Below are 26,162 nucleotides of genomic sequence, written 5' to 3' on the forward strand. Positions count from 1 at the left end.
GGATATTCTTCACTGCATTTTTCTTATTTCTTTAGTTCGATGTAGACGATTTATTTTTGTCTTAATTTTAAAGAACTGGAATGTTTGTGATTTATGCCCTTCTCCTTTCAAAAAGAATTAGGGCCACTTTACAAAGCAAAATGCATATAAAGCAGGAAATTTAAAAAACAAACACAAAAAGCCAATACCTAAAGAACTAAAAAGACTTGAGTTATTTGGATTCTATTAAAATAGGCCAAATTATTCTGGTTTCTGACAGCAACTTAAGTATTACCAAAGTAATACTACAAATTTACTATAATAGTTCTTTGAGAATAATGTAACTGAACATATGTGCATCTATGTACATATATTCATATATCTAATTTGAAAAAGTGGGAAAATACTGATGCTAATGATCTACTTTCTTAAATGAAAAAGAACCAGTGGGGTATTTTTCCATCCCTGTCATTTTTGCTATTTTCAAAATCTCTTTGTTATTGGAGCCGATTAAGAAGATATTTAATTCATGGATTGTTGCTTTATCCATTTAACAGTGACTTATTTATTAAAAACACAAAAGTTAGTTTTGGCAATTAAAAACAGCATAAAGAGTCAAGTAACCCACGAACATTTTACATCTGATAGTCTTCTAGTCTCAATTCATAACACACTTACATTTTTGTATCCCTCTTAAATACAGCACAGCAGAAACTAGCGTCACACATTTAATAGATTTTAAAATATAGAAATATATTTAAACAGCACATTTAGAGAATAATATAATAGACTTCCGTTTCTTATTCTTACAATGGCACACTATTTATTTTAAAATATATTACTTAATGTACCCCCCAATATAGTTATTATCAAATTTTCTTTAAGATAAACTGTATTTTAAAACAACATTGCAATATACCTGAATTACAAATGAACTTATAACATTTTGGAAGCTATTTCTGATATAAGTTTGATCTGAAAGGTCCAAAACATGATTAGAAAGTGGTGCTTTATGAATATTTTAGATGAACTGTAAATAAGCCTAACCATGGAGCCACCAGAAAGAGCAAGTAATCCATCTAAATGTCATCCTTCCCAAAGTAACTGTGTGTTAAAGAGAAGCCTTAGAAGGCAAAGAAAGAAAATAAATTAATTTCAGAGGGAAGAATACACATGCACATACACACAACAGAACCTTCCCGTTTGGAATTATTTGCTCTTGGAGGAAGGTTTACAAAATCCCCTTACAAAATAAGGTTTTCATTGAGCTCATTCTCAAAGATATGAAAAATGGATTTCAGCTGTTCTTTCGAAATGGCAATTCTGTCAAAGCCATTCTGGGGTTTTTGGTAATTTCCTTCAGTTTAGTTTCAGTGCTTTCACCTAAATAAAATCCCTTGCATCACATCAATCAGCAAACTCAGTTTGAAAGGAGAGCTAAAGAAAATGGCTCTGTCGGCATCTTTGCTCCGGTATGTTTTATGTATGCAGTGACTCTTGTCTGTGGGGAGGGAAGCGGAGCGCATGTAAACGTTTCTTTATTTTGGACTGTTTTTAAATCTGGGGAAAAAAATCTGCAGAAGTCGTGTTCTAGATAATAGGCAGACGTGATTTATTTGAGGTAAGAAGGTTGTACTACGATTTTTTAGTGTTAACTTGGAAAGTTACGGACATAGGCTCAAGCCTGTCTCCACAGAGTTCCTGAAACTTTGAGTGCTTTGCAAAATCTCCAGTCCACAAGCCAGGAAGGAACATACTCCTCCAGTTACACCAATTCGGTTAAAGAAAACAGTTACAACAATTGTGTGTCATCTTTCGTCTTCTGTGTTCTGCCTACTGCTTATTTATTCAAATCCAGTTCAAGATTTCACTTTATCTAATGAAGCAGAAACTCTAAAAGAAAACTTGTGTTTATCCAAGCATTTTTGTTTTGGTTGTTCATCTTTTTTTTTTTTGGTTTTAGCTTTATTTCTAAATAAATATCCTATCACAGTTTTCACTGGCACAACATAACTAAATGCGTTCAATTTCCCTCACTGATGACAAAGGAGTCCTGTCTGATTTCAGATAATCATATAAAGATTGTATTAGAAAAAGAATGTTGAAATGGAATTGAATTGGACTTAGCATATCCCATTGAATGTCAAACCAGGCTATCTACATTTAATAGACCTATAAAATAGATTTTATTGATAAGGCATCCACAAAGGAGATATATACCATTAAATAAATAAAAGTGACTATATACATGATATCGTACATAGGAACAGAAATGAAATGAGTCAGACTAATTTTATGAAATTCCCTTTTTGTCTGAAAGCATACTTTTTATTTTAGTCATAAACCTTAACACAGATCTTTTTCTTATTACCATTCTTATTTAATATTAATGACAGCCGCATGAGCGCACTACCATATTTCTGTATTTTTTCAAAATGACATTGGAGCTGTCATCAAAGTACAGCACAGAGATGGCATTTAATTTGGTTGGAGCACAACAAGGCTTTGGCACATGGTCAGGAAACATCAGATGAACCTGGGAAAGAAAAACATGTTTTGGTTTTTTTTAAGAAATAAGACATTTTGTCCACAGCTTTCAAATAATATTCCTGTTTTGTCACTCACAGTCAGGTACACCCTTAACCTATCACTCTTCTCCTATTTATGCTCAATGGCTGGGGTGGGGGTTGGAAACTGGTAGTGAAGGATGTATTTTTAAGCATTAACACCTAGAACCAACTCACCAGTTCTAATTATGTGTTGGGGCCTTGAAAAATATTCTACCAAGTAAGGAAAACTCCTTCTATGGAATATTCAGTGGAATATTTCCTGGGGGAAAGAACATGGCAACCTGCACTGAGTTGCTTCTGGTTAAAAAGACAACTTCTATAGACTTCATGAAGTCAGAACTTATACAGAAGTTATAAATGCAAATCAGTGAAGTGACACCACGAGATTTGAATCTCAGAAAGATTTGAATCTAAGAATTATTTTTTAAAGGACAATTAAGCAATAAATCACTAAAGTTATGCCAACTCTTAATTTTCCACAGTTAAAGGAAGCATAAAAATCACAGCAAAATATATTCCAGGTACAATCCAAAACTTGTTTTAAAGCAATGATTTCAAGTCTTCTCTATAGAATTTTTTGTTACCGGATTGGCTTTGACTTTCTTTCTCTCCTAGCCAAGCGCCAAAAAAGCAGGCCAAGCTAATCAGAAGCAAAGAGCCTAGATATTTTACAAATTGAATATCCCTCTCCCCCAGAAGCCTAAAAGGTAGCTGTATACTGAAAGTGAAATACTTAAGTAAAGGGTTTACTCTCATTTCCATCAGACTAGCCGTCTGCCTATGATTTGCAATAATTGAGCAAGGAGCCAGAACATGGTTTCCCCTTTCCCACCCACCTACCCTGGCCCTTTCCCCAAAGGGGTTTATGGGAAGTCCCACTGATGAGTCCTGAGGGATCCACAAAAAGCAAATACAGACTCTTAGAGTTTTGGCTGCACAGTGTCCTGGCTGAAATGATATAGGAGCCCTGCATGTGGATAGAAACAGCAGGAAAAATGAGGTGATCTGACATGAACTTGAAATTTCCTAAGACCTCACAAAACTAAAAGTTGGATAGTTTCTACAAATTTCAGATGCAGCTTTTGTCCCTCATCAGCTTTATCTTCCATAACCCACACATACATGATTGATAACCCCTTGTTTCAATGGCTTTGGCAGCTTCACGAAGCAATCATTCTGAAAAAATGGATTGTTCTTGAATAGTTTCTCAAACATATTAGTCACAAATATGCTTGCCTTTAACAACAAACATGCCTGTCTTCTTGTTTCATGTCCTACACAGAACAAACGTAGAGTGCACAATGCCAGGAAAAAAAAATCAAACTTCCCATGTATGCTTCAAGTTTTGCAATGACTTATGTCCCATATCCCAGGACAGTGATACACAGCAGGGTCTTGTTCCAAGTCCATGTCAGATTTTTTTTAAATGTTTATTTTTTGACACTGCCTTCCAGACTACAGCCCTAAAAGCTGACAGTATGTGCTTGTATATTTATAAGAAAAAAAAAAATGAAAAGAAAAAATGAGAGAAAGGGAGAGTTTTTTTGACAGAGTTTTTCAATAATTAAGCAATTCTTAGCCTGAGGGAAACTTTGATATATTAGATGCATATCTCATGAAGCAGAAGTCTGCTGAGTCATTGAGATGACAGCATAAAGAAGCAAAGAATTTTCTGAAAAAGTGTCATTTCTCTATAAGCTAATAGTGACTGTTGCTCTGACCCTACAAAAAGCCAGTGATCATGGCTATTCTTCCAAGGCTTAAAACAGTAGCATTTCTCTCTAAGTAATTGGCTTTTGGGTTATGGTGAAGTCTCATAGGCAAGGACAGATGGCTAGAGTTCACATAGTCTTTTTACTGGAGGAGGTTTGAATACAACTTGAAGACCTGCCCATTCCCCAGAAATGATCTCCTGTATCAAGAAGTGCTTCTATTTATAAAAAGCAAAGATGAAAGCATAACAAATCTTAAAATTCTCACAGGAATTTACTCTATACTTTGCATGTGGCACAGAAGTAGACAATCTCATTAGTCAAGCATAAAAAGAATATTTTAAATGAAAGCCTTTCAAAATATACATTTGTTTTATCTCTGGCTTTTTGTTTTGTTTTGTTTTGTTTGTTTGTTTGTTTGTTTTTACTCTAAATTATTTCCAAAGTTTTTCACAATATCCATGCTCTAGTTGCCACAGATGTGTGTCTTTGGTGTCTAACTATTCTCTAGTACCTATGATGTCAGGGAAGAGAATAGAAAATACCAAGTCATTCAAGGATTAATCTGTCAATTTAGATATACCCTTTCTTATTCAGAAGAAAACTGGGATTTTCTTTCCCTTAGCTTTAAATTTTAAATTAATTCTGAAACAATCTTCTGAAGAGTCAACTCACAAATTCTAATAGTTATGTTTCTTATTGGCCACAAACAAGACTCACCCTCAAAGATTTTTTTTTTCTTATAGCTACTGCTCACCTACTGCCATCCACCAAATAACCACTCTGTCACTAAATCTTAAATCTCAAATACTTTGTTCTCTTCCTTCTATACTGATGACATACAGTTAAAATGTTCGTATTAACCTAAACATTACTTTGTAATTATATCAGTCTATTGCACCTTCTAGAAGCCTTTCACTTAGTCTTCCAGACTGTCCCACTGCCAAATCCGTAAGTCATATACCATAAGGCAGGTATGTCAGAGTCTCAAGAGGTTTCTCGAGCTCATTAGATATAGTAGAATCATTTAGACAGCATGAAACCAACACTTAACTATTGTTTTCACAAAAATAAGCCCAGGTTATTGGAGATTAAATCACTGCTAAATTCCTGAGTGAGGAAGGGAAGAAAAGAAGATTAAATCCATCTTAAAGATTATTTAAAACAAACAAACAAACAAAAGAAACCTAGTATCAAGAAATAGAAACGAGTCTTCTACTTACATTCTATTTGAAGAACTTTCATAATATGAAAATATGTTGTGGAACATTCTTAAATAATTAGAGTAAAAGCGCTCAGATGAAATTCAGTAAGGCTATTATTCAATGTTTTTGCAATGATTACTAATGAATTGCTAGGTTAGAAATGGCCCTTGGGAACCTGTGTGGTTAGTCATATTGCATAGTGAAGAAATCAGTGCAGAGTGACTACTTCATGTGGTTACTCCAATTTTCCTAGCTGAATCCTTCCCCATTCTGGAATCAGGATTATTCTTTAAACAAGCCCAAATGTCCTGACTATATCCACAATTGTTAGTTTGGCTCTAAAAAATACCAAAGGAGTTTTAAAAGAAAAAAATCATACATTTATAGCTATAAATGGATGCTTCCCTTTAAAATAACTTTTATATGATGCTTGCATCATAAACCACTTTCAATTCTACAAAAACAAAGCATACCAGAGTCTGAACGATGGCATGGTTGGTGGCATTCATGTGGGCATTGAGTGGAAAAGAACATTCTCCATCACAATAAAATGCAGCATATCCTTCTGGTGCTATAATCCAGTCCTAAAATACACACACACACACACACACACACACACACACACACATAAACAGAAGACAAAACAAAACAAAACAAAACAAAGGAGGAGGAGGAGGAGGAGAAAAGAAATCACCAAAATAAAAATAAAGTAATTCTTGAAGAATACCCATATTTAGTTTAGATAGGTTTCTCTTCTTCATCCAACAATTATTCTAACATGACAGCCTCCCTCAAGCCATTAATTTATTTTTAGGTTCAAGTTTACAACACAAGTATAAATATTTTCACAAGAAATTGCCCTCTGTAATTTTTCCCAAGAGGTTGCTATGTAGGATATTCATAGTATGTATTAATTCATGTATTCATGAATAAAACCATAATCATTAAATAGCATTGTAAATATTGTTTAAACAGGAAATTATGAACTTTGGAAAGTTCAAGTGAACCAGAAAGGAAAAGAAGAATAAACTTAATTGAGATAATTCCCATTACTTCTTAATAACTCATTCCTGGTTTTAGAAGTCTGACAACCTCCTAAAGCTTTAATATTTGTTCCTTTTTCTGTTTTTCTTTCCATTCATGTGCTAACTTTATAGTCTCCTTAGAAGAAATAATTTGGAGCAAACTCTTGAGAAAGGCACATGAAATTTTTTAGGAAGCCAAAAAATTGGCATGTGGAATGGTTGTCCTGATTTTTTTTTCCCCCAAGAAGTAAAACTTGGTCCAAATATAAACTTACTGAATGAATCATGTTGAAGGTTTATCATAAAATTTTTAAATGCTTACATTTTATTATTACTTTTCAATGAGATAACTCAAATTCTGCAAATCCATTATAATCGGATAATATAATCTAAAAACTTCAATTTAAACTATCAATACATAAAGCCATTAAAAACTATTTTGGTTGGGGCACCTGGGTGTCTCAGTCGGTTAAGCATCCAACTTTGGCTTAGGTCAAAGCCACGGTTTGTGGGTTTGAGCCCCATTGGGCTCTGTGCTGACAGCTCAGAGCCTGAAGCCTGCTTTGGGTTCTGTGTCTCCCTCTCTCTCTCTACCCCTTCCCCACTAGTACTCTGTCTTTCTCTCAAAAATAAATTTTAAAAAAAATTAGAAAAATTAAAAAAAACTATTTTGGTTAAATTCTCTTCCTCACCCTCTTTGTGAAGCACTTGTAAAAGACAGCAATAAGATTTTTTAAGTTCAAGAAAAATGTTTTTTTTTTCTGTAGATCTACTTATTAATAACATTATAGACAAGGATTCTGTTTCTTAGCTCTTGAGTTTGAGACCATAAGGGGGCAAATGCTGTTACTCAAGTAAATCTGAAAAATTGGTATAAAATTAAAACTTTGGGATATGTAAACAACAGCACCTGTTTTTCCACTTTCTAAGTATCATAGGATTATGTTTCTTCTTCAGCGTAGTTGTTTTTTTTACTGTAAACCCTAATAATGATGTTTCAATGGCAAAAGGACAAGGGAGAAATAAAAATGATGTGGGTAACTTATATACTGAATAGTCATATCAAATATAATTGGTTAATATATTGGAAATATTACTAACAAAGATTATGAATAACTCTGGATTTATAATAAAATGGGAAAGAAGCACCCTAGTTAACTGACCATTCTTACCTGCCATCCCAGATCCCGGAAACTCACATAGAGTTCATGCTTCTTACAGGCTTGTTTTTGTTCACTTGTATTATAATCTGAAGGTAAAAATCAGATTTTAAAGACAAGGCAGCTTATCAGGTATCATAATGTTTCTTTTGTGAGATCACTGATAAAATTAAAAAGAAGCTGTATTTAAAGTTGTAAACTAGGAGTTTGAATCGTAAACTAGGAGTTTGAAGCCAGAGCCACCTAATTAATTATGTGAACTTTAGGCAAATCACTTGTCATGAGTTTCTTCTTCTGTAAAATGTAGAAGATACCATTTACCTTCTGAGGTTCTAACAAGAATTTAGTTAGACTCCCTGCTTTATGGTGCACGGTCTGATGCCTGCCATTCATTGAGTACTAGCTGCTCAATGAATGCTCATTTATTATTTCACACTGTGGTGGTACTACTTATATTTGTATACATTAAATGCTCATACAATGTGTTTTTAACATCTTCCATGAGGTAGACACTGGGAAGGTACTAACTGGGATCTTACTGAGTTGATTTTAATTCACTAAATTCAGAATACTCAAAGTTGAGCTTTTGATGTTCTCCCAAAACCTGTCCAATCTGTAAACCCCTCCATTTTTGACTGATGGCAGCTTCCCCCCAAAAAAGAGAGAAAGTGTCAAAATATACTCTGCTTTTTCCTCTTGCTCTTACATCCGGCCTGCCAAGAAACCCTACACATGCTACCTTCGAAATGGTCCAAAATCCACCTACTCTTACCACCTCCATGACTAGTCCTGGTTCAAGCCACGTCAGCTTTCGCCTGAATTACTGCAATATTCCCATTCCTAATGCCCTTTGCTTCTGTTCTTGCTCTTCTACAACAAAAGCAGTCAAGTAGACCTTCTAACAAGTAAATCAAATTCTATCACTCCCCAGCAAAAAGTCCCACTCTGGTCTCCCCATATCACTAAGTGAAATATCTTTACAGTGGTTTACAAGTTCCTGTATGATTTGACCCCATCATCTCTCTCACTCATTTCCTATTAAACTTCTTCTCCTTTACTCCATTCTGGCCATTATACCTCCTTGCTGTTTTCTACCCAGGTCAGCTTCCGCCCATCTTAGGGGCCTTTATACTCACTCTTCTCTCTCCCTGAAATGCCTACCCCTTGGGTTTGGATATATCCAAAAGTTATATATATCCAAAGGTTGAAGAAGCTATAGGCATTCCTCAACTTTTCACTTAAGCTTCATCTTGTCCGTGAAGCCTTCACTAACTACCCTATTTAAGATCACAACTCCCACCATGATATTCCTGATATCCCTCACTTTGCTCTTATTTTTTTTTCCATTTCACTTACCATCTTTTAATATGCTATACCTTTTATTCATTTATTATGTACATTGTTTCTTGTCGGTTTCCTCCCACTAGAGTATAAGTTCCAGAGGGCCAAAATCTTGTTTGGTTCTGTTTGGTTCACTGATATATCCCACATTTCAGAAATAATTTCTGACATATAGTAGGTACTCAATAAATATTTGAGGAATATATAAATGAATTCCTCAATGTGTTCCACAAATAACTTGAAGCAAAGGAAATATATTATTTCCTTTATATATTTTAGAATATAATTCGCAAAACTCACAATCTTTTATAATTACTTAAAAGAATTAAGAATTCTTTAAAAAAGAATTAAGGTTAAATAGAGAGCCTCCATATTGTATCCAGACTAAAGCAAAACATCAAAGAAACACAGAACTTTATAGAAACTCTATGTTGCCTTCCTTAGAGCTTACTCACACTTTATACAAATAACATTCAAAAAACCAACCCATTTTTTATTATTTCCAATATGACATATGAAAGAGGAAAAAATGTAGGGTAAGGGAGCCAGCAAAATAAATTATTTTCAAAGAAGACAGCTATTTCTTTCTTTTAGGAACAACTGCTACATTCACTCTGACAGTCATCTCTGTTAAATCAGTGTAGTTGTTTACTACACAGAGTAGTCTGTCTTAAGATGTCACCTTCCAGTTTAATTATTCTCAACCTCTAATGAAAATGTAGGCATTTCAAAGATCCATGGAGTCTGTCTTAGCAGGTCTTGCCATCCACTTTTCACAGTTACTTCATGTAGTTATTTATTTAATTTCTGCCTAGAGGGGCGCCTGGGTGGCTCAGGCTGTTAAGCATCCTACTCTTGGTTTTGGCTCAGGTCATGATCTCACAGTTTGGTGAGTTTGAGCCCTGCATCTAGCTCTGCACTGGCAGCATGGTGGCTGCTTGGGATTCTCTCTCTCTCTCTCTCTCTCTCTCTCTCTCTCTCTCTCTGTCTTTCTTTGTCCCTTCCCTGGTCACACTTGTCTCTGTCTCTCTCAAAATAAATAAATATACTTTAAAAAATTAAAAAAGACTTTTTAAAAATCTCTGTCTAGAAAACAATATAATGATTAAATATTGAACTCAGGCTTTTTTACTTCTAGATCAGAGTTATCCCTGCTGTGCAATTAGCTTTATTAAAACAAATTAAATAGGAAGATGGCGGCGTAGGAGGACGCTGGGCTCACCGCGCGTCCTGCTGATCACTTAGATTCCACCTACACCTGCCTAAATAACCCAGAAAACCGCCAGAGGATTAGCAGAACGGAGTCGCCAGAGCCAAGCGCAGACGAGAGGCCCACGGAAGAGGGTAGGAAGGGCGGCAAGGCAGTGCGCGCTCCACGGACTGGCGGGAGGGAGCCGGGGCGGAGGGGCGGCTCGCCGGCCAAGCAGAGCCCCTGAGTCTGGCTTGCAAAAAGCGGAGGGGCCTGACGGACTGTGTTCCCACAGCAAGCACGACTTAGCGTCTGGGAGGTCATAAGTTAACAGCTCTGCTCAGAAAGCAGGAAGGCTGGAGGACAAAGGGAAGGAGAGCTGCTGAGCCCCCTGAAGACAGAGCTCAGTTTGGTGGGGAACAAAGGCGCTCGCCAGCGCCATCTCCCCCGCCCATCCCCCAGCCAAAATCCCAAAGAGAACCAGTTCCTGCCAGGGAACTTGCTCGCTCCCCGCAAACACCCAACTCTGCGCTTCTGCGGAGCCAAACCTCTGGCAGCGGATCTGACTCCCTCCTGCTGCCACAGGGCCCCTCCTGAAGTGGATCACCTAAGGAGAAGCAAGCTAAGCCTGCCGCTCCTGCCCCGTGCACCTTGCCTACCCACCCCAGCTAAGATGCCAGATCCCCAGCATCACAAGCCTGGCAGTGTGCAAGTAGCCCAGACAGGCCACCCCACCCCACAGTGAATCCCGCCCCTAGGAGAGGGGAAGAGAAGGCACACACCAGTCTGACTGGACACAGCAGTGGGCTGGGGGCAGACATCAGGTCTGACTGTGGCTCCGCCCACCAACTCCAGTTATACACCACAGCACAGGGGAAGTGCCCTGCAGGTCCTCACCAGCCAGGGACTATCCAAAATGACCAAGCGGAAGAATTCCCCTCAGAAGAATCTCCAGGAAATAACAACAGCTAATGAGCTGATCAAAAAGGATTTAAATAATATAACAGAAAGTGAATTTAGAATAATAGTCATAAAATTAATCGCTGGGCTTGAAAACAGTATAGCTGAGAAGAGAATCTCTTGCTACAGAGATCAAGGGACTAAGGAACAGTCACGAGGAGCTGAAAAACGCTTTAAACGAAATGCATAACAAAATGGAAACCACCACGGCTCGGATTGAAGAGGCAGAGGAGAGAATAGGTGAACTAGAAGATAAAGTTATGGAAAAAGAGGAAGCTGAGAAAAAGAGAGATAAAAAAATCCAGGAGTATGAGGGGAAAATTAGAGAACTAAGGGATACACTAAAAAGAAATAATCTACGCATAATTGGTATCCCAGAGGAGGAAGAGAGAGGGAAAGGTGCTGAAGGGGTACTTGAAGAAATAATAGCTGAGAACTTCCCTGAAGTGGGGAAGGAAAAAGGCATTGAAATCCAAGAGGCACAGAGAACTCCCTTCAGACGTAACTTGAATCGATCTTCTGCACGACATATTATAGTGAAACTGGCAAAATACAAGGATAAAGAGAAAATTCTGAAAGCAGCAAGGGGTAAACGTGCCCTCACATATAAAGGGAGACCTATAAGACTCGTGACTGATCTCTCTTTTGAAACTTGGCAGGCCAGAAAGAATTGGCACGAGATTTTCAGTATGCTAGACAGAAAAAATATGCAGCCGAGAATCCTTTATCCAGCAAGTCTGTCATGTAGAATAGAAGGAGAGATAAAGGTCTTCCCAAACAAACAAAAACTGAAGGAATTTGTCACCACTAAACCAGCCCTACAAGAGATCCTAAGGGGGACCCTGTGAGACAAAGTACCAGAGACATCGCTACAAGCATAAAACATACAGACATCACAATGACTCTAAACCCACATCTTTCTATAATAACACTGAATGTAAATGGATTAAATGCGCCAACCAAAAGACATAGGGTATCAGAATGGATAAAAAAACAAGACCCATCTATTTGCTGTCTACAAGAGACTCATTTTAGACCTGAGGACACCTTTAGATTGAGAGTGAGGGGATGGAGAACTATTTATCATGCTACTGGAAGCCAAAAGAAAGCTGGAGTAGCCATCCTTATATCAGACAAACTAGACTTTAAATTAAAGGCTGTAACAAGAGATGAAGAAGGACATTATATAATAGTGACAGGGTCTATCCATCAGGAAGAGCGAACAATTATAAATGTCTGTGCGCCGAATACCGGAGCGCCCAAATATATAAAACAATTACTCATAAACATAAGCAACCTTATTGATAAGAAATGTGGTAATTGCAGGGGACTTTAACACCCCACTTACAGAAATGGATAGATCATCTAGACACACGGTCAATAAAGAAACAAGGGCCCTGAATGAGACATTGGATCAGATGGACTTGACAGATATATTTAGAACTCTGCATCCCAAAGCAACAGAATATACTTTCTTCTCGAGTGCACATGGAACATTCTCCAAGATAGATCATATACTGGGTCACAAAACAGCCCTTCATAAGTTTACAAGAATTGAAATCATACCATGCATACTTTCAGACCACAATGCTATGAAGCTTGAAATCAACCACAGGAAAAAGTCTGGAAAACCTCCAAAAGCATGGAGGTTAAAGAACACCCTACTAACGAATGAGTGGGTCAACCAGGCAATTCGAGAAGAAATTAAAAAATATATGGAAACAAACGAAAATGAAAATACAACAATCCAAATGCTTTGGTACGCAGCGAAGGCAGTCCTGAGAGGAAAATACATTGCAATCCAGGCCTATCTCAAGAAACAAGAAAAATCCCAAATACAAAATCTAACAGCACACCTAAAGGAAATAGAAGCAGAACAGCAAAGGCAGCCTAAACCCAGCAGAAGAAGAGAAATCATAAAGATCAGAGCAGAAATAAACAATATAGAATCTAAAACAACTGTAGAGCAGATCAACGAAACCAAGAGTTGGTGTTTTGAAAAAATAAACAAAATTGATAAACCTCTAGCCAGGCTTCTCAAAAAGAAAAGGGAGATGACCCAAATAGATAAAATCATGAATGAAAATGGAATTATTACAACCAATCCCTCAGAGATACAAACAATCATCAGGGAATACTATGAAAAATTATATGCCAACAAATTGGACAACCTGGAAGAAATGGACAAATTCCTGAACACCCACACTCTTCCAAAACTCAATCAGGAGGAAATAGAAAGCTTGAACAGCCCCATCACCAGTGAAGAAATTCAATCGGTTATCAAAAATCTCCCAACAAATAAGAGTCCAGGACCAGATGGCTTCCCAGGGGAGTTCTACCAGACGTTTAAAGCAGAGATAATACCTATCCTTCTCAAGCTATTCCAAGAAATAGAAAGGGAAGGAAAACTTCCAGACTCATTCTATGAAGCCAGTATTACTTTGATTCCTAAAGCAGACAGAGACCCAGTAAAAAAAGAGAACTACAGGCCAATATCCCTGATGAATATGGATGCAAAAATTCTCAATAAGATACTAGCAAATCGAATTCAACGGCATATAAAAAGAATTATTCACCATGATCAAGTGGGATTCATTCCTGGGATGCAGGGCTGGTTCAACATTCGCAAATCAATCAACGTGATACATCACATTAACAAAAAAAAAGAGAAGAACCATATGATCCTGTCAATCGATGCAGAAAAGGCATTTGACAAAATCCAGCACCCTTTCTTAATAAAAACCCTTGAGAAAGTCGGGATAGAAGGAACATACTTACAGATCATAAAAGCCATTTATGAAAAGCCCACAGCTAACATCATCCTCAACGGGGAAAAACTGAGAGCTTTTTCCCTGAGATCAGGAACACGACAGGGATGCCCACTCTCACCGCTGTTGTTTAACATAGTGCTGGAAGTTCTAGCATCAGCAATCAGACAACAACAGGAAATCAAAGGCATCAAAATTGGCAAAGATGAAGTCAAGCTTTCGCTTTTTGCAGATGACATGATATTATACATGGAAAATCCGACAGACTCCACCAAAAGTCTGCTAGAACTGATACATGAATTCAGCAAAGTGGCAGGATACAAAATCAATGTACAGAAATCAGTTGCATTCTTATACACTAACAATGAAGCAACAGAAAGACAAATAAAGAAACTGATCCCATTCACAATTGCACCAAGAAGCATAAAATACCTAGGAATAAATCTAACCAAAGATGTAAAGGATCTGTATGCTAAAAACTATAGAAAGCTTATGAAGGTAATTGAAGAAGATTTAAAGAAATGGAAAGACATTCCCTGCTCATGGATTGGAAGAATAAATATTGTCAAAATGTCAATACTACCCAAAGCTATCTACACATTCAATGCAATCCCAATCAAAATGGCACCAGCATTCTTCTCGAAACTAGAACAAGCAATCCTAAAATTCATATGGAACCACAAAAGGCCCTGAATAGCCAAAGTAATTTTGAAGAAGAAGACCAAAGCAGGAGGCATCACAATCCCAGACTTTAGCCTCTACTACAAAGCTGTCATCATCAAGACAGCATGGTATTGGCACAAAAACAGACACATAGACCAATGGAATAGAATAGAAACCCCAGAACTAGACCCACAAACGTATGGCCAACTCATCTTTGACAAAGCAGGAAAGAACATCCAATGGAAAAAAGACAGTCTCTTTAACAAATGGTGCTGGGAGAACTGGACAGCAACATGCAGAAGGTTGAAACTAGACCACTTTCTCACACCATTCACAAAAGTAAACTCAAAATGGATAAAGGACCTGAATGTGAGACAGGAAACCATCAAAACCTTAGAGGAGAAAGCAGGAAAAGACCTCTCTGACCTCAGCCGTAGCAATTTCTTACTCGACACATCCCCAAAGGCAAGGGAATTAAAAGCAAAAGTGAATTACTGGGACCTTATGAAGATAAAAAGCTTCTGCACAGCAAAGGAAACAACCAACAAAACTAAAAGGCAACCAACGGAATGGGAAAAGATATTTGCAAATGACATATCGGACAAAGGGCTAGTATCCAAAATCTATAAAGAGCTCACCAAAGTCCACACCTGAAAAACAAATAACCCAGTGAAGAAATGGGCAGAAAACATGAATAGACACTTCTCTAAAGAAGACATCCGGATGGCCAACAGGCACATGAAAAGATGTTCAACGTCGCTCCTTATCAGGGAAATACAAATCAAAACCACACTCAGGTATCACCTCATGCCAGTCAGAGTGGCCAAAATGAACAAATCGGGAGACTATAGACGCTGGAGAGGATGTGGAGAAACGAGAACCCTCTTGCACTGTTGGTGGGAATGCAAATTGGTGCAGCCGCTCTGGAAAGCAGTGTGGAGGTTCCTCAGAAAATTAAAAATAGACCTACCCTATGACCCAGCAATAGCACTGCTAGGAATTTATCCAAGGCACACAGGAGTACTGATGCATAGGGGCACTTGTACCCCAATGATCATAGCAGCACTCTCAACAATAGCCAAATTATGGAAAGAGCCTAAATGTCCATCAACTGATGAATGGATAAAGAAATTGTGGTTTATATACACAATGGAATACTACGTGGCAATGAGAAAAAATGAAATATGGCCTTTTGTAGCAACCTGGATGGAACTGGAGAGTGTGATGCTAAGTGAAATAAGCCATACAGAGAAAGACAGATACCATATGGTTTCACTCTTATGTGGATCCTGAGAAACTTAACAGGAACCCATGGGGGAGGGGAAGGAAAAAAAAAAAAAAAAAGAGGTTAGAGTGGGAGAGAGCCAAAGTATAAGAGACTGTTGAGAACTGAGAACAAACTAAGGGTTGATGGGGGGTGGGAGGGAGGAGAGGGTGGGTGATGGGTATTGAGGAGGGCACCTTTTGGGATGAGCACTGGGTGTTGTATGGAAACCAATTTGACAATAAATTTCATATATTAAAAAAATAAATAAATAAATAAAATAGACTGTTAAAAAAAAAACAAAAACACACACACACACACACAAAACAAATTAAATATGTAGACAATGACAGAAAATGGAGAAAAGAGAATGTATTTGAAATACAGCACTCTTATTCTTCAGGCAAAGAATATTCTTTGGGCCATACAGAATACAGCACTCTTATTCTTTGGGCAAATTCTTCTTGGGGCAGAATAAGAATTGCACAGGGAATCAATTTTGCCCAGGACAAAATTGGACAAGCATGCTGTAACAGCAAATACAAGAACATGAAATGGAATAGTTGCCTGTGTAATTTTTAGGGGAAAGAAATAATTGATTCTGGTGTTATTTTGATTCTATAAATTTTTGAAATTCATAAGAAAATAAAAGTCAGCAATGCAGTAGACCAGGGGTCAGAATACCTTTTCTTTAAAAAGATAGTAAATATTTTAGTCTATGGGGTCTACCATTACAATGAGTGAACCTTGCCACTACAGCGTGAAAGCAGCTATATACTAATGTAAATGGATAGATATGGCTATATTCCAATAAAACTTCACTTTTGGAGGCTAAAATTTGAACTTCATATGATTTCTACAGGAAACAAAATTTTATCCTTCTTTTGAGTCTTTTTCAAACATTTAAAAATGTAAAACCTATTCTTAGAAATTGGGTCATACAAAAAGAGGCCATGAGTCCTTACTTCGCCAACCCCTGCATTAGACAATAACAGGAATATTATTCATTCATCCTTGTCTTAATTAAAACCATCAAATATGAATAAAGACATTGTAGCCAATAACACATACAAGTATATATGAAAAGCCATAAACTACATATATGGTTACATGAATTCCATGTTTATAAAAAGAGAAAGTAAAACTTAAAAGTCAAATAGATCTGTTCCATCTATGCAACTTTTCATGAAGGCTAAGTGATGTATATAATGTAACATCGCATAAAGGTAACGAGCAATGAAATTTATAACAGAATCTGGTTCCAAGAGTCTGATTTCATAAAGCATTAGGACCATATGTTTATTCTGTCAGAAATAAAAATTAATGGATGAGTGAGGTGAATGTGGTACCAAAACCAGCTAAGCCTACAATTAGGTTTACTATAAATGGTTGGCAGAATAAACTAAAGGAGGAAGGGCAAGGAAATTAAATTTATATCTTTAAAAATTATTGATTGACAGCTCTTCAAAAATTATAATGAAAGGGACATAATGCCACTGTAGATTAACCTGCTGAAAAATGAAGAATTCTGCCAGAAATTATTAAAATGTTCTGTTGCCACAACCACACTAGAAAAGTATGCTAACATTCCTCAACCACAATGGAGGTGTTACAAATGCATCATTTCTTTGTTTTGTCTCATAACGGTAATGATATTGAGAAACCAGTGCCAATATTGCAAATATTGCTAAATACTTTATGCAAATTTCTTTATGATCAGTTTCTGCAAACAGTGCAAGTTTAATCTTTTCTTTTAAGGAGTTATTTTGTCTTAGAAAAAAATTGTGAAAAAAATATGGAGGTTAAAAGTAGCAAAAATCAATAATCCTGAACTCTACATAGGACTTCAATGGTCTGTCTACTAGTCTCTGAAAAACAAACATTCAAGTAAATAGACATGGGTTAGTTTAGCTATGAAGTAGGCCAGAAAAATTAAATCCAGACAACTCCATATACCAATATGGGTTTTCTTTCTTTCTTTCTTTCTTTCTTTCTTTCTTTCTTTCTTTCTTTCTTTGAAATCTAGCATGAGCTTCTTCAGTGGGTGAAATATAGACATACCTATAAAGAAAAGAAAAAAAAATACCCAAAACACAATTTAACACTCAAGCATGTCAAAAGCTTAAATAAGTCAAATATGATGAGAAACTATGCTTCAAACTAAAAGAGGTGTTAGCATTCTCATGCTCAGGGCGCAACAGAAAAATGGAAGTCAGCACCTAAGCAGCAGGGTTTTCACTAATTTATAGAAAATGGAAATGACAAGTGAATGAAGGTCTAAGAGGTAAAGAAGCAGGAATAATACTAAAATAGACTGATAATGTAAATCTTGATATGGCACTGGGGGGTACAGAAATTCATGATAAACTCCAAACACATAACAATCCCTTTCAAAGATAAGGGATTTTCAAAATGCTACCGCCATTCTATCTTAATCACCATCTTCTATAGCCAATGAATCCCTCTCTTGAATTTATGCACAATCCGCTAGGAACTACTGTTATTGATTTGTGTAGCAGTAACTGTGTTATTCTACATACAAATGTATGACGCAGAACAGATTACAACAAAATAATAACTATCTGCTGTGTTTGTTGAATTCTGGTTAGCAAGGCATCTATGTGGGTGATCCAACTAATATCTTCAACTTTGAACTTACTGATGTAAAAACTGTCCACAAACCTGAGTTTCCAACTCCCCACCAGGCATTTCTAAATAAAAGCTTCCTAAATGCCTCCTACTCACTATTTTTACTTCTGACCTTACATTCTTAAGATGCTACCCTTCAGATCACTACTTTGGTTAACAAGATCACTGTCACCTAGTGGCCTAAGTGAGAACGTTTAGTAAGTTTCTTGATTTTCTTTCTTTCTTCTTCATGTCCTACACTACATTAGTCCACAAAGCCCATTGACTTACCCATTTCTAGTCTAGAAAACCTTTTGGAAACCCCGTGCTCTCTTGGTTACCTCACACTTCCTCAACATCCTCTTCCAGTAACTTTGACCTAGGATAACAGTTCATCCCTGCTTTCCTCCTCCATCTCTCACCATAGTCTTCTGTCTCTTTTACGGAATTGCTTTTTGTCCTTGCTTATATTTAAAGTACTGATGCTCCCACAGGAAGCTCTATTTTTTTTTCTTTTATTTTCTGTGTCACTGTCAAGTTCTAAGCTTCATCTAACAATCTGGGCTCATATCCATATCATTTTCCTATACCTTCCACTTATTCTTGACACTCTCATCTCCCAAAGCCTGTCTCACCACCCGCTGCTGGCCCCATCCCACATGTTTTGGTTTCCACTTCCCCTTTCTCCAATCTATAATCTTTGCTACTTGGAGTGTTGGACTAGCCTCCTAGTCATTATCTGGGCTTTCGATTTCCTCCCTTGGCATCCCATCCTTCACTCTGATGCCAAGTTTAACTTTTTAAAATGCATATCTGATTATGGTACTCCTTTTTCCAATTTCCAGATGAAGACACCATAGTTCCTAACTATCACATACCCTACTCTTTATAATTTGGTTCCTGCATACTTTTCTAGTTTTTCTCACCCCTCTCACACAAAGCAACTTGCATGCCCAGATATTTAACATGGATTCATGGCTCTGTAACTGCACATCCATCTGAAATGGCTTCACCTCCCTTTCCATTTCTGGAAAATGTCTATTATTTCTCATATAAATCCCTCATGAAGTCTTTTGAGCCATACTTGGTATTGCTTAGGTGCTCACTCCTTCCTACTATTACACTACCTATTATCTACTCTAATAGAATTGACCTCCTAATAATTACTAACTCTCATGTCTTTCCTATTGTCTGTGGGAGTGGTTTTTAAGAGGCAAATTCCTTAGTTATCCATCTTTTATCAGCATATAGTTAATACTGTGCTTATTGCACAATGGGTGCTTATTTATTTAAAAAAATTTTAATGTTTATTTATTTTTGAGAGAGAGTGAGAGGCAGGGAGAGGGGGACAGAGGATCCAAAACAGGCTCTGTGCTGACAGCAGAGAACCCAAAGTGGGGCTCAAACTCACGAACTCACGGACCATGAGATCATGACTTGAGCCCAAGTCAGACTGAGCCACCCAGGTGCCCCAATGGGTACTTATTTAATATTGAATACATTTATTTTACAATAAATCATGCCCAGATATATTCTCTCTATGGATTCTTTCTAGACAGAGAATTGGCAACAGACACAATCCATTAATGTCTATTGACGAATTTATTTTATATAATGAATTGCTCAGATAGACTGGCCAAATTAGTGAAGGCCTCTAAAATCCTTCCTGTGGGGCGCCTAGGTGACTTGGTCGGTTAAGCGTCCGACTTCGGCTCAGGTCATGATCTCACAGTCTGTGAGTTCGAGCCCCACATCGGGCTCTGTGCTGACAGCTCAGAGCCTGGAGACTGTTTCAGATTCTGTGTCTCCCTCTCTCTCTGCCCCTCCCCTGTTCACGCTCTGTCTCTCTCTGTCTCAAAAATAAGTAAACATTAAAAAAAAATAAAATAAAATCCTTCTTGCTTCTGAAGTCTCAAAGGCCAAGAAACTCCAATAAACAGGAATATTGGTACTTTTTAGGGAGAGAGTTTCTAGTTTTCTCTGATATAAGAGTCTGAACTCTTTATGCACCAGTTCTGAAACACCAAACCATATAACTCATTAAGAATTAACAGTGATAATGGCTTATACCAAATAAGCCATGTACCAATGTTCTCAGTTTTTTGTTAATATTAATTCATTTAATTCATTTAATTCATTAGTTCATTGAATTAATTTAATTCTCATCTGAGGGGGCAAATACTATTAACATTCTCACTTTACAGATGAAGAAACAGAGATAGGGAGAGGTGACATCTTGTCCAAGATTTTACAAATAGTAAATGGTGGACTCAGGATTAAATGACAAAATCCTAAATAGATAACAGATAAATAAATGTACAGATAGATAATATATGCACAAAAATAATTGTTGCTTTAGGAGGGATTTCCAAAATTTTGCATGATTCAGGGCACAAATAACAGTTTTTAGTGTTAACTATTAAATAAATCAAGTGAATTAGAAACATTCTCACAGGTGCAGCCTTGTAGGGTTTCCACTGCAACCGTGAGCTTGAGAGCCCCAATTTGGAAACAACCAAAATGCTGTTTAAGAGTGGCATGACTAAATCTACCCTGACACACACACTGCTGACAATATTGCAACAGTTAAAAAGAATGAGGTCACTCTATTTGAAAGATGGCTGAGACATATTGTTTTTTAAAAAATCCATAAAACCAACTCTATGACATTTTGGAAAAGCCAAAACTTTGAGGACAATAAGGAGACCGGTGGTTTCTAAGGGGAGAGAGAGATGAATAGCCAAAGGAAAGAGGATTTTGAGGACAATGAAAGTACTCTGTATGATATCATAATGATGGATACATGTCGTTATATATTTGCCCAAACCCACAGAAGGTACAACACCAGGAGTTAACCCTGATATAAAGTATGAACTTTGAAAAATTATAGATTCTTCCTTGTGATTCATCCTTGGTAAGAAAGTCACCATTCTACGGGGCGCCTGGGTGGCGCAGTAGATTAAGCGTCCGACTTCAGCCAGGTCACGATCTCGCGGTCCGTGAGTTCGAGCCCCGCGTCGGGCTCTGGGCTGATGGCTCAGAGCCTGGAGCCTGTTTCCGATTCTGTGTCTCCCTCTCTCTCTGCCCCTCCCCCGTTCATGCTCTGTCTCTCTCTGTCCCAAAAATAAATAAACGTTGAAAAAAAAAAATTAAAAAAAAAAAAAAAGAAAGTCACCATTCTAATGAGTAACGTTGATAATGGGGGAGGCTAAGCATGTCTGGAGCAGCGGTATGTGGGAAATCTTTGTACCTTCCTCTCAATTTTGTTGTGAGCCTAAAACTGCTCTAAAATAGTCCTGAAAACTACATAAGATATATAATTTACATAATTAAAAACACATAATAAAAATATATTCTCCACAAGAGATGTATATAATGAGGAAAAGATTTGCAAATACATGTACAAAGAAGTACAAATACCATGTTGATATGTATATCAGAGTAACCTATTTCAAAAGTATTTAGGGGATCTAGAGAGAATTTTAGTTTTGGTTATTATTTGCTTATTTTTAAGTAATGAAAATATGTGTTAATTACGATATAAAACCTTTTGGGGAAATAATTGTAATTAATTGTTCTTTCTGGTTTTGATTAACATCAGTCTGTCCAAGAGGCATGACTTTATACTGTATGTATTAGGCAAAAGATAGTGCCTATCAGAGTTGAAAATACATACAAAATGTTTCCATTCCAATGACTCTTTGAACTAGTTGGCCTAAGAAATCACCAAGATCTTAGGCAGAGCAACTAATGACTGGATTCACCTTCAACTACACTGAGTATCCAGCACACAATAAGCAGACTTTTCAAGATCTGCAGTGAACGAGGACTTGCCATTTGTCTTACAGTTCTTCCAAATTCTTAATACTCTAATCTTTTCAGCACTGATATAGTCCTTAGAACAGCATCTTGTTCTCAGCAGATTCTTTACAATCTTATCAACCTAGTACATATAGCGTTTTTAACCTAACTAATAAAATAGCTATTACTTCCAGTTTCTTCCTCCACATGTAAAATTCAAATAAACATCCATTGTGCTGCCTCATGGGGAGGCAATATCTCCCGCAATGTGTCTGCTCAAACTCCTTGCCAAAAATCTGAACAGAAACAAAGAGGGACAGGTTCTACAGAAAATCTGGGCACTGTGGCACTGTGTATACTCCCCTGAAAGAGGAATTTAGTTTTCTCCATACAATGGACACATTAATTTACTTAACAATTCCTATTTTGTGCTAGACAATGTTCTAGGCTCTTCCATAGAGCAAGCCTACAGAACAAAGGGTTACTAAGAAGTTGGAAGGCAAGAATCTTTGAAAGAGAAAAGAAATTGGGTAGAGAAAGTGAGAATGACCTGGGTTTTAATTCTCCTGCATTAACTGAGACTTTTGACATTTGGCAATATGCTTTGGAGAAGAACAAAATGCAATCAGGTAAACATCTAATACAACTCTCTTCCCCCATTGGCTTCTTTCTTAGCCATGTAGTCTTCAAACAGTAATTTATTGTAAAGGCTTAGTGCTATTACAGCATTTATTATTTATATTTGAATAATTTTAAAATTTCACTGGCATTTCAAGTCTCCTAAGTATCAAATTTTGTGTTTATATTAGCATTCCCTTTCCTTAAACCCCTGTCTGTTAGGCGAAATCCTATGAGACTTCTTCCCGTCTGCTTGATTACTACCTATTGAAAGGTTACGTCTCCTAGACACAAACCAGCTACTTTCTTTCTTATTATCAAAATATGAACATGCTCCAAAACATCTACCACATATTTCACAGAAATGGCTGCCAATGACAAACTTTTTAAAAAGAAAATATTGGTCTGTATTAGAATAATTCTGTACTCTAAACAGTGTTAGGAAACTGGTGAAAAGTTACATGATTTCTGCTCCATGTGTTTTATTCATCTCTAGTTATAGAAGTACATTTGTTACTTGTGGTCAGAAAGAGAAGATAAATAGAGTTCACCAACAGGGAAAAGAACTTTGATGATTTCAGTCTCTGGAACGCCTCTGCCACAGTCGTTACAAGCTCCAATAATAAGTATGCAACTTGCACTTTTCCCTTTGTGACTTCCTAAAAAATTATTCACTATTCTATCCATGGTTAACAAAACTTTTTCTTAATGCAGTCTGCTACATCAAATTAAAAACATTTCAACCAATTTCAGAACCATTCTACATGAAAAGAAAAATATACAACTTTGACAGGCTAGTATTTACAGGGAAGAAAAGGTCTTAGAAAGTTATTTTTCTCCATCTTTCATATGAAGCAATTATAATTTTTGCCAAACTAAATATCTTGTGAAGATCTTTATAAAATAGCTTTGTAACAAGGCACAAATATCATGTTTTACTTTCAAGTGAAAAATATGGCTAAACTTATTTGTTGAAAAATCATTTTAAAGCATTGCCCTATATGTAGTATGTAGTTTAGTAAAATGTAATTTCATAAAGAAATCTATCCCCATTTCTGTTGCTGGATACATCAAACAGACTTCTTAGGAAGCTTCCAGTGAACTCCAGCTTAGTATGTTTGTGGAGCGTCCCAGGTGTAAAAAACTTAATAAAACGTATTATTTTGGTTTTATTTATAATCATTTCTTAACACACATATACATGTGAGTAACAAAAAAGTGCAGTATGATTTGTCAGTTTCAAGTGATTGAGGGAAAAAAGTGAAGATTGCAGGAATAATGGCAAATATTGTCTGAATGTCTTTTTGGAAGAGTAAAGCATTCTAATTTGTTTGAATACCGTATGCAGGGATCTTGTCTGTTTTGTTCACCAGCTCATCCATTGTGCCTGGCAAGTACACTCCATATGGTGGCCATTAACATAGAACACATACTTTTCAAATGAACAAACATATTGTACTCAGTTGGGATGTTCTAGGGTAAATTTTCCCCTTCAAACAGATTTATTTTTTATAGATAAAGAAAATTTCTTGGAATAAAATAGCCATCATTTCCATCTAAGAAAGGCTTACGAAAATCTGTTCGCAGCCTGGACTAAACAAGGTACTTACTGGTATAAATAATATGATTCAATAACTTCAGATTTTGGCAGTTAACCATTCATTCCAAGCTACTGTATTTTTATCTTCCTTTTCTATCAATTAATAGATTAACTTGCAAGCACATTGGGATAATTGTGCATCTGTAATATTTTGTTATTAAGTGTTATACGTATGTGTGTATGTACATACACATACTTAAAGCAGATTATCTAGACAATAGCGTCCAAATAATTAGTGGAAATGGAAATATTATCTTAATTTCCATCTAATCTGTCCTTTTATTGTCAGAAAAAAAAAATGTAAACTGCATGATTCACATGTATCGCTTCAAGTACTAAAGAAGTATTTTTCTGTTGAATCTACCTGGTTACCCATCCAAATTTGAGAGGTTCTGGGAGATGTCAACTCAGCAAGTTGTGCACTTCAGTTTTGGCTAGACTCTGTTGACGTAGCCATTTCATAATTTTATTACTGCCAGCTTGATTTTAATTTGAACTGAATCTTTCAACATACAAAGGCGAGTCGTACTTACTTTGAAATGCACAACTGAGTGATTCAGTGATGAAACATTCTGAGGATGTTCGAAACATTGCTGCATGATTTAATAGACCAAACAAAGGTATATCCAAAGGGTAAATTTATTGTGGCTACTTGATTTGCAACATATGACCCCATAACTCTCTGCACACAACTGCTGCTCTGGTTTTATCTTACCTCCAACACTGGACATTCTGGAGGAGTCCTGATGTGAGTTGGATTTATTGCGGTTTTGATTTTTCCGTTTGTTCGCCGCTCTCACAGATCGAAGAAGTACCTCACTTGCCTTGAAGAAGGCCACCATGAACGGTTGTTTTGACTGAGGCCCATGTCTTCCCACGAGACCAGCGGATTTTACATTGATACTTCGTCCTAGAATGGAACGCACAAGCACTTGGTTTATGAAAAGAGCTAAAGTTTACCTGCCGTGAATGAATTCTGAGGGTACTTTGAAAAAGTAACATTACTTTTTAAAACATGATCAGAATGTTTTCTTTGCAGGCCACAGATTTTTATAAACATTGAGAGTTTGCTGTTACAGACAATTATCCATGCTTGGTTTTCCATTTTGCTTCATTCTTCACCACAGAACACCCTCAGGCTGCCTTCACTAGCTGATCCTTCTCAGACCTGGAAGTCAGCAATATTTTATATGGAAAGGCTTGACTACCATCAGCCTGGAAATGTCCACATTAAGTAACAATTTCAAAAATATTAGCTACGGGCTCTTCTGCATTAAATGCCCTATAATTTTCCCCTAAGTGATAAAAGCCGAATGGCTGGCTGGGTGTTTCTACTTTCTCCAGCTTTTGCACGCCTTTCAAGTGTTAATTAGTGCTGATAGCCTTCCCCCTTCACCTCTGGCCTGTGCCCAGCAAACTTTACAAAGCTATAGCTCCACTAAAAGCTCCTCACGGGTCATTCTGCAAGTCCCTGCTGGGGATGGAGGTTTGCTTTAAATTCCAGTTCTTTCTCGACCTCAGAAGTATTTTGAAGTAATCATGGAAATGTCAGAGTCCCTCCCTTTCTGAGTTTTGACACACCTGGATGTTTACTGAAAGGATTTCACAAGTTGTTAACAGAGCCTGGAGATTCTCAGAAAGGAGACAAGACTTCAGGTGAGTTTGGAGACTCACCTTCG

The 26,162-nt window shown here is 36.9% G+C and overlaps 1 protein-coding gene across 1 annotated transcript in view; it reads right to left on the reverse strand.

Annotated features, from left to right (window-relative positions):
• Positions 1–513: 513 nt before the first annotated feature.
• The window catches only part of BMP5 (bone morphogenetic protein 5), a 122,609-nt gene continuing 96,960 nt past the window's right edge, over positions 514–26,162 (reverse strand). The window contains exons 4-7 of the mRNA XM_025925454.2: positions 25,199–25,393; positions 7,664–7,740; positions 5,940–6,050; positions 514–2,515 (exon numbers count right to left, since the gene is read on the reverse strand). Coding sequence (XP_025781239.1) covers positions 2,366–2,515; positions 5,940–6,050; positions 7,664–7,740; positions 25,199–25,393 — 533 coding nt within the window. The 3' untranslated portion in view covers positions 514–2,365. The remainder of the gene's footprint in view (positions 2,516–5,939; positions 6,051–7,663; positions 7,741–25,198; positions 25,394–26,162) is intronic.

The sequence above is a fragment of the Puma concolor genome, chromosome B2, assembly GCF_028749965.1.
Source record: "Puma concolor isolate L17-30 chromosome B2, mPumCon1.1.hap2, whole genome shotgun sequence".
Taxonomy (NCBI): domain Eukaryota; kingdom Metazoa; phylum Chordata; class Mammalia; order Carnivora; family Felidae; genus Puma; species Puma concolor.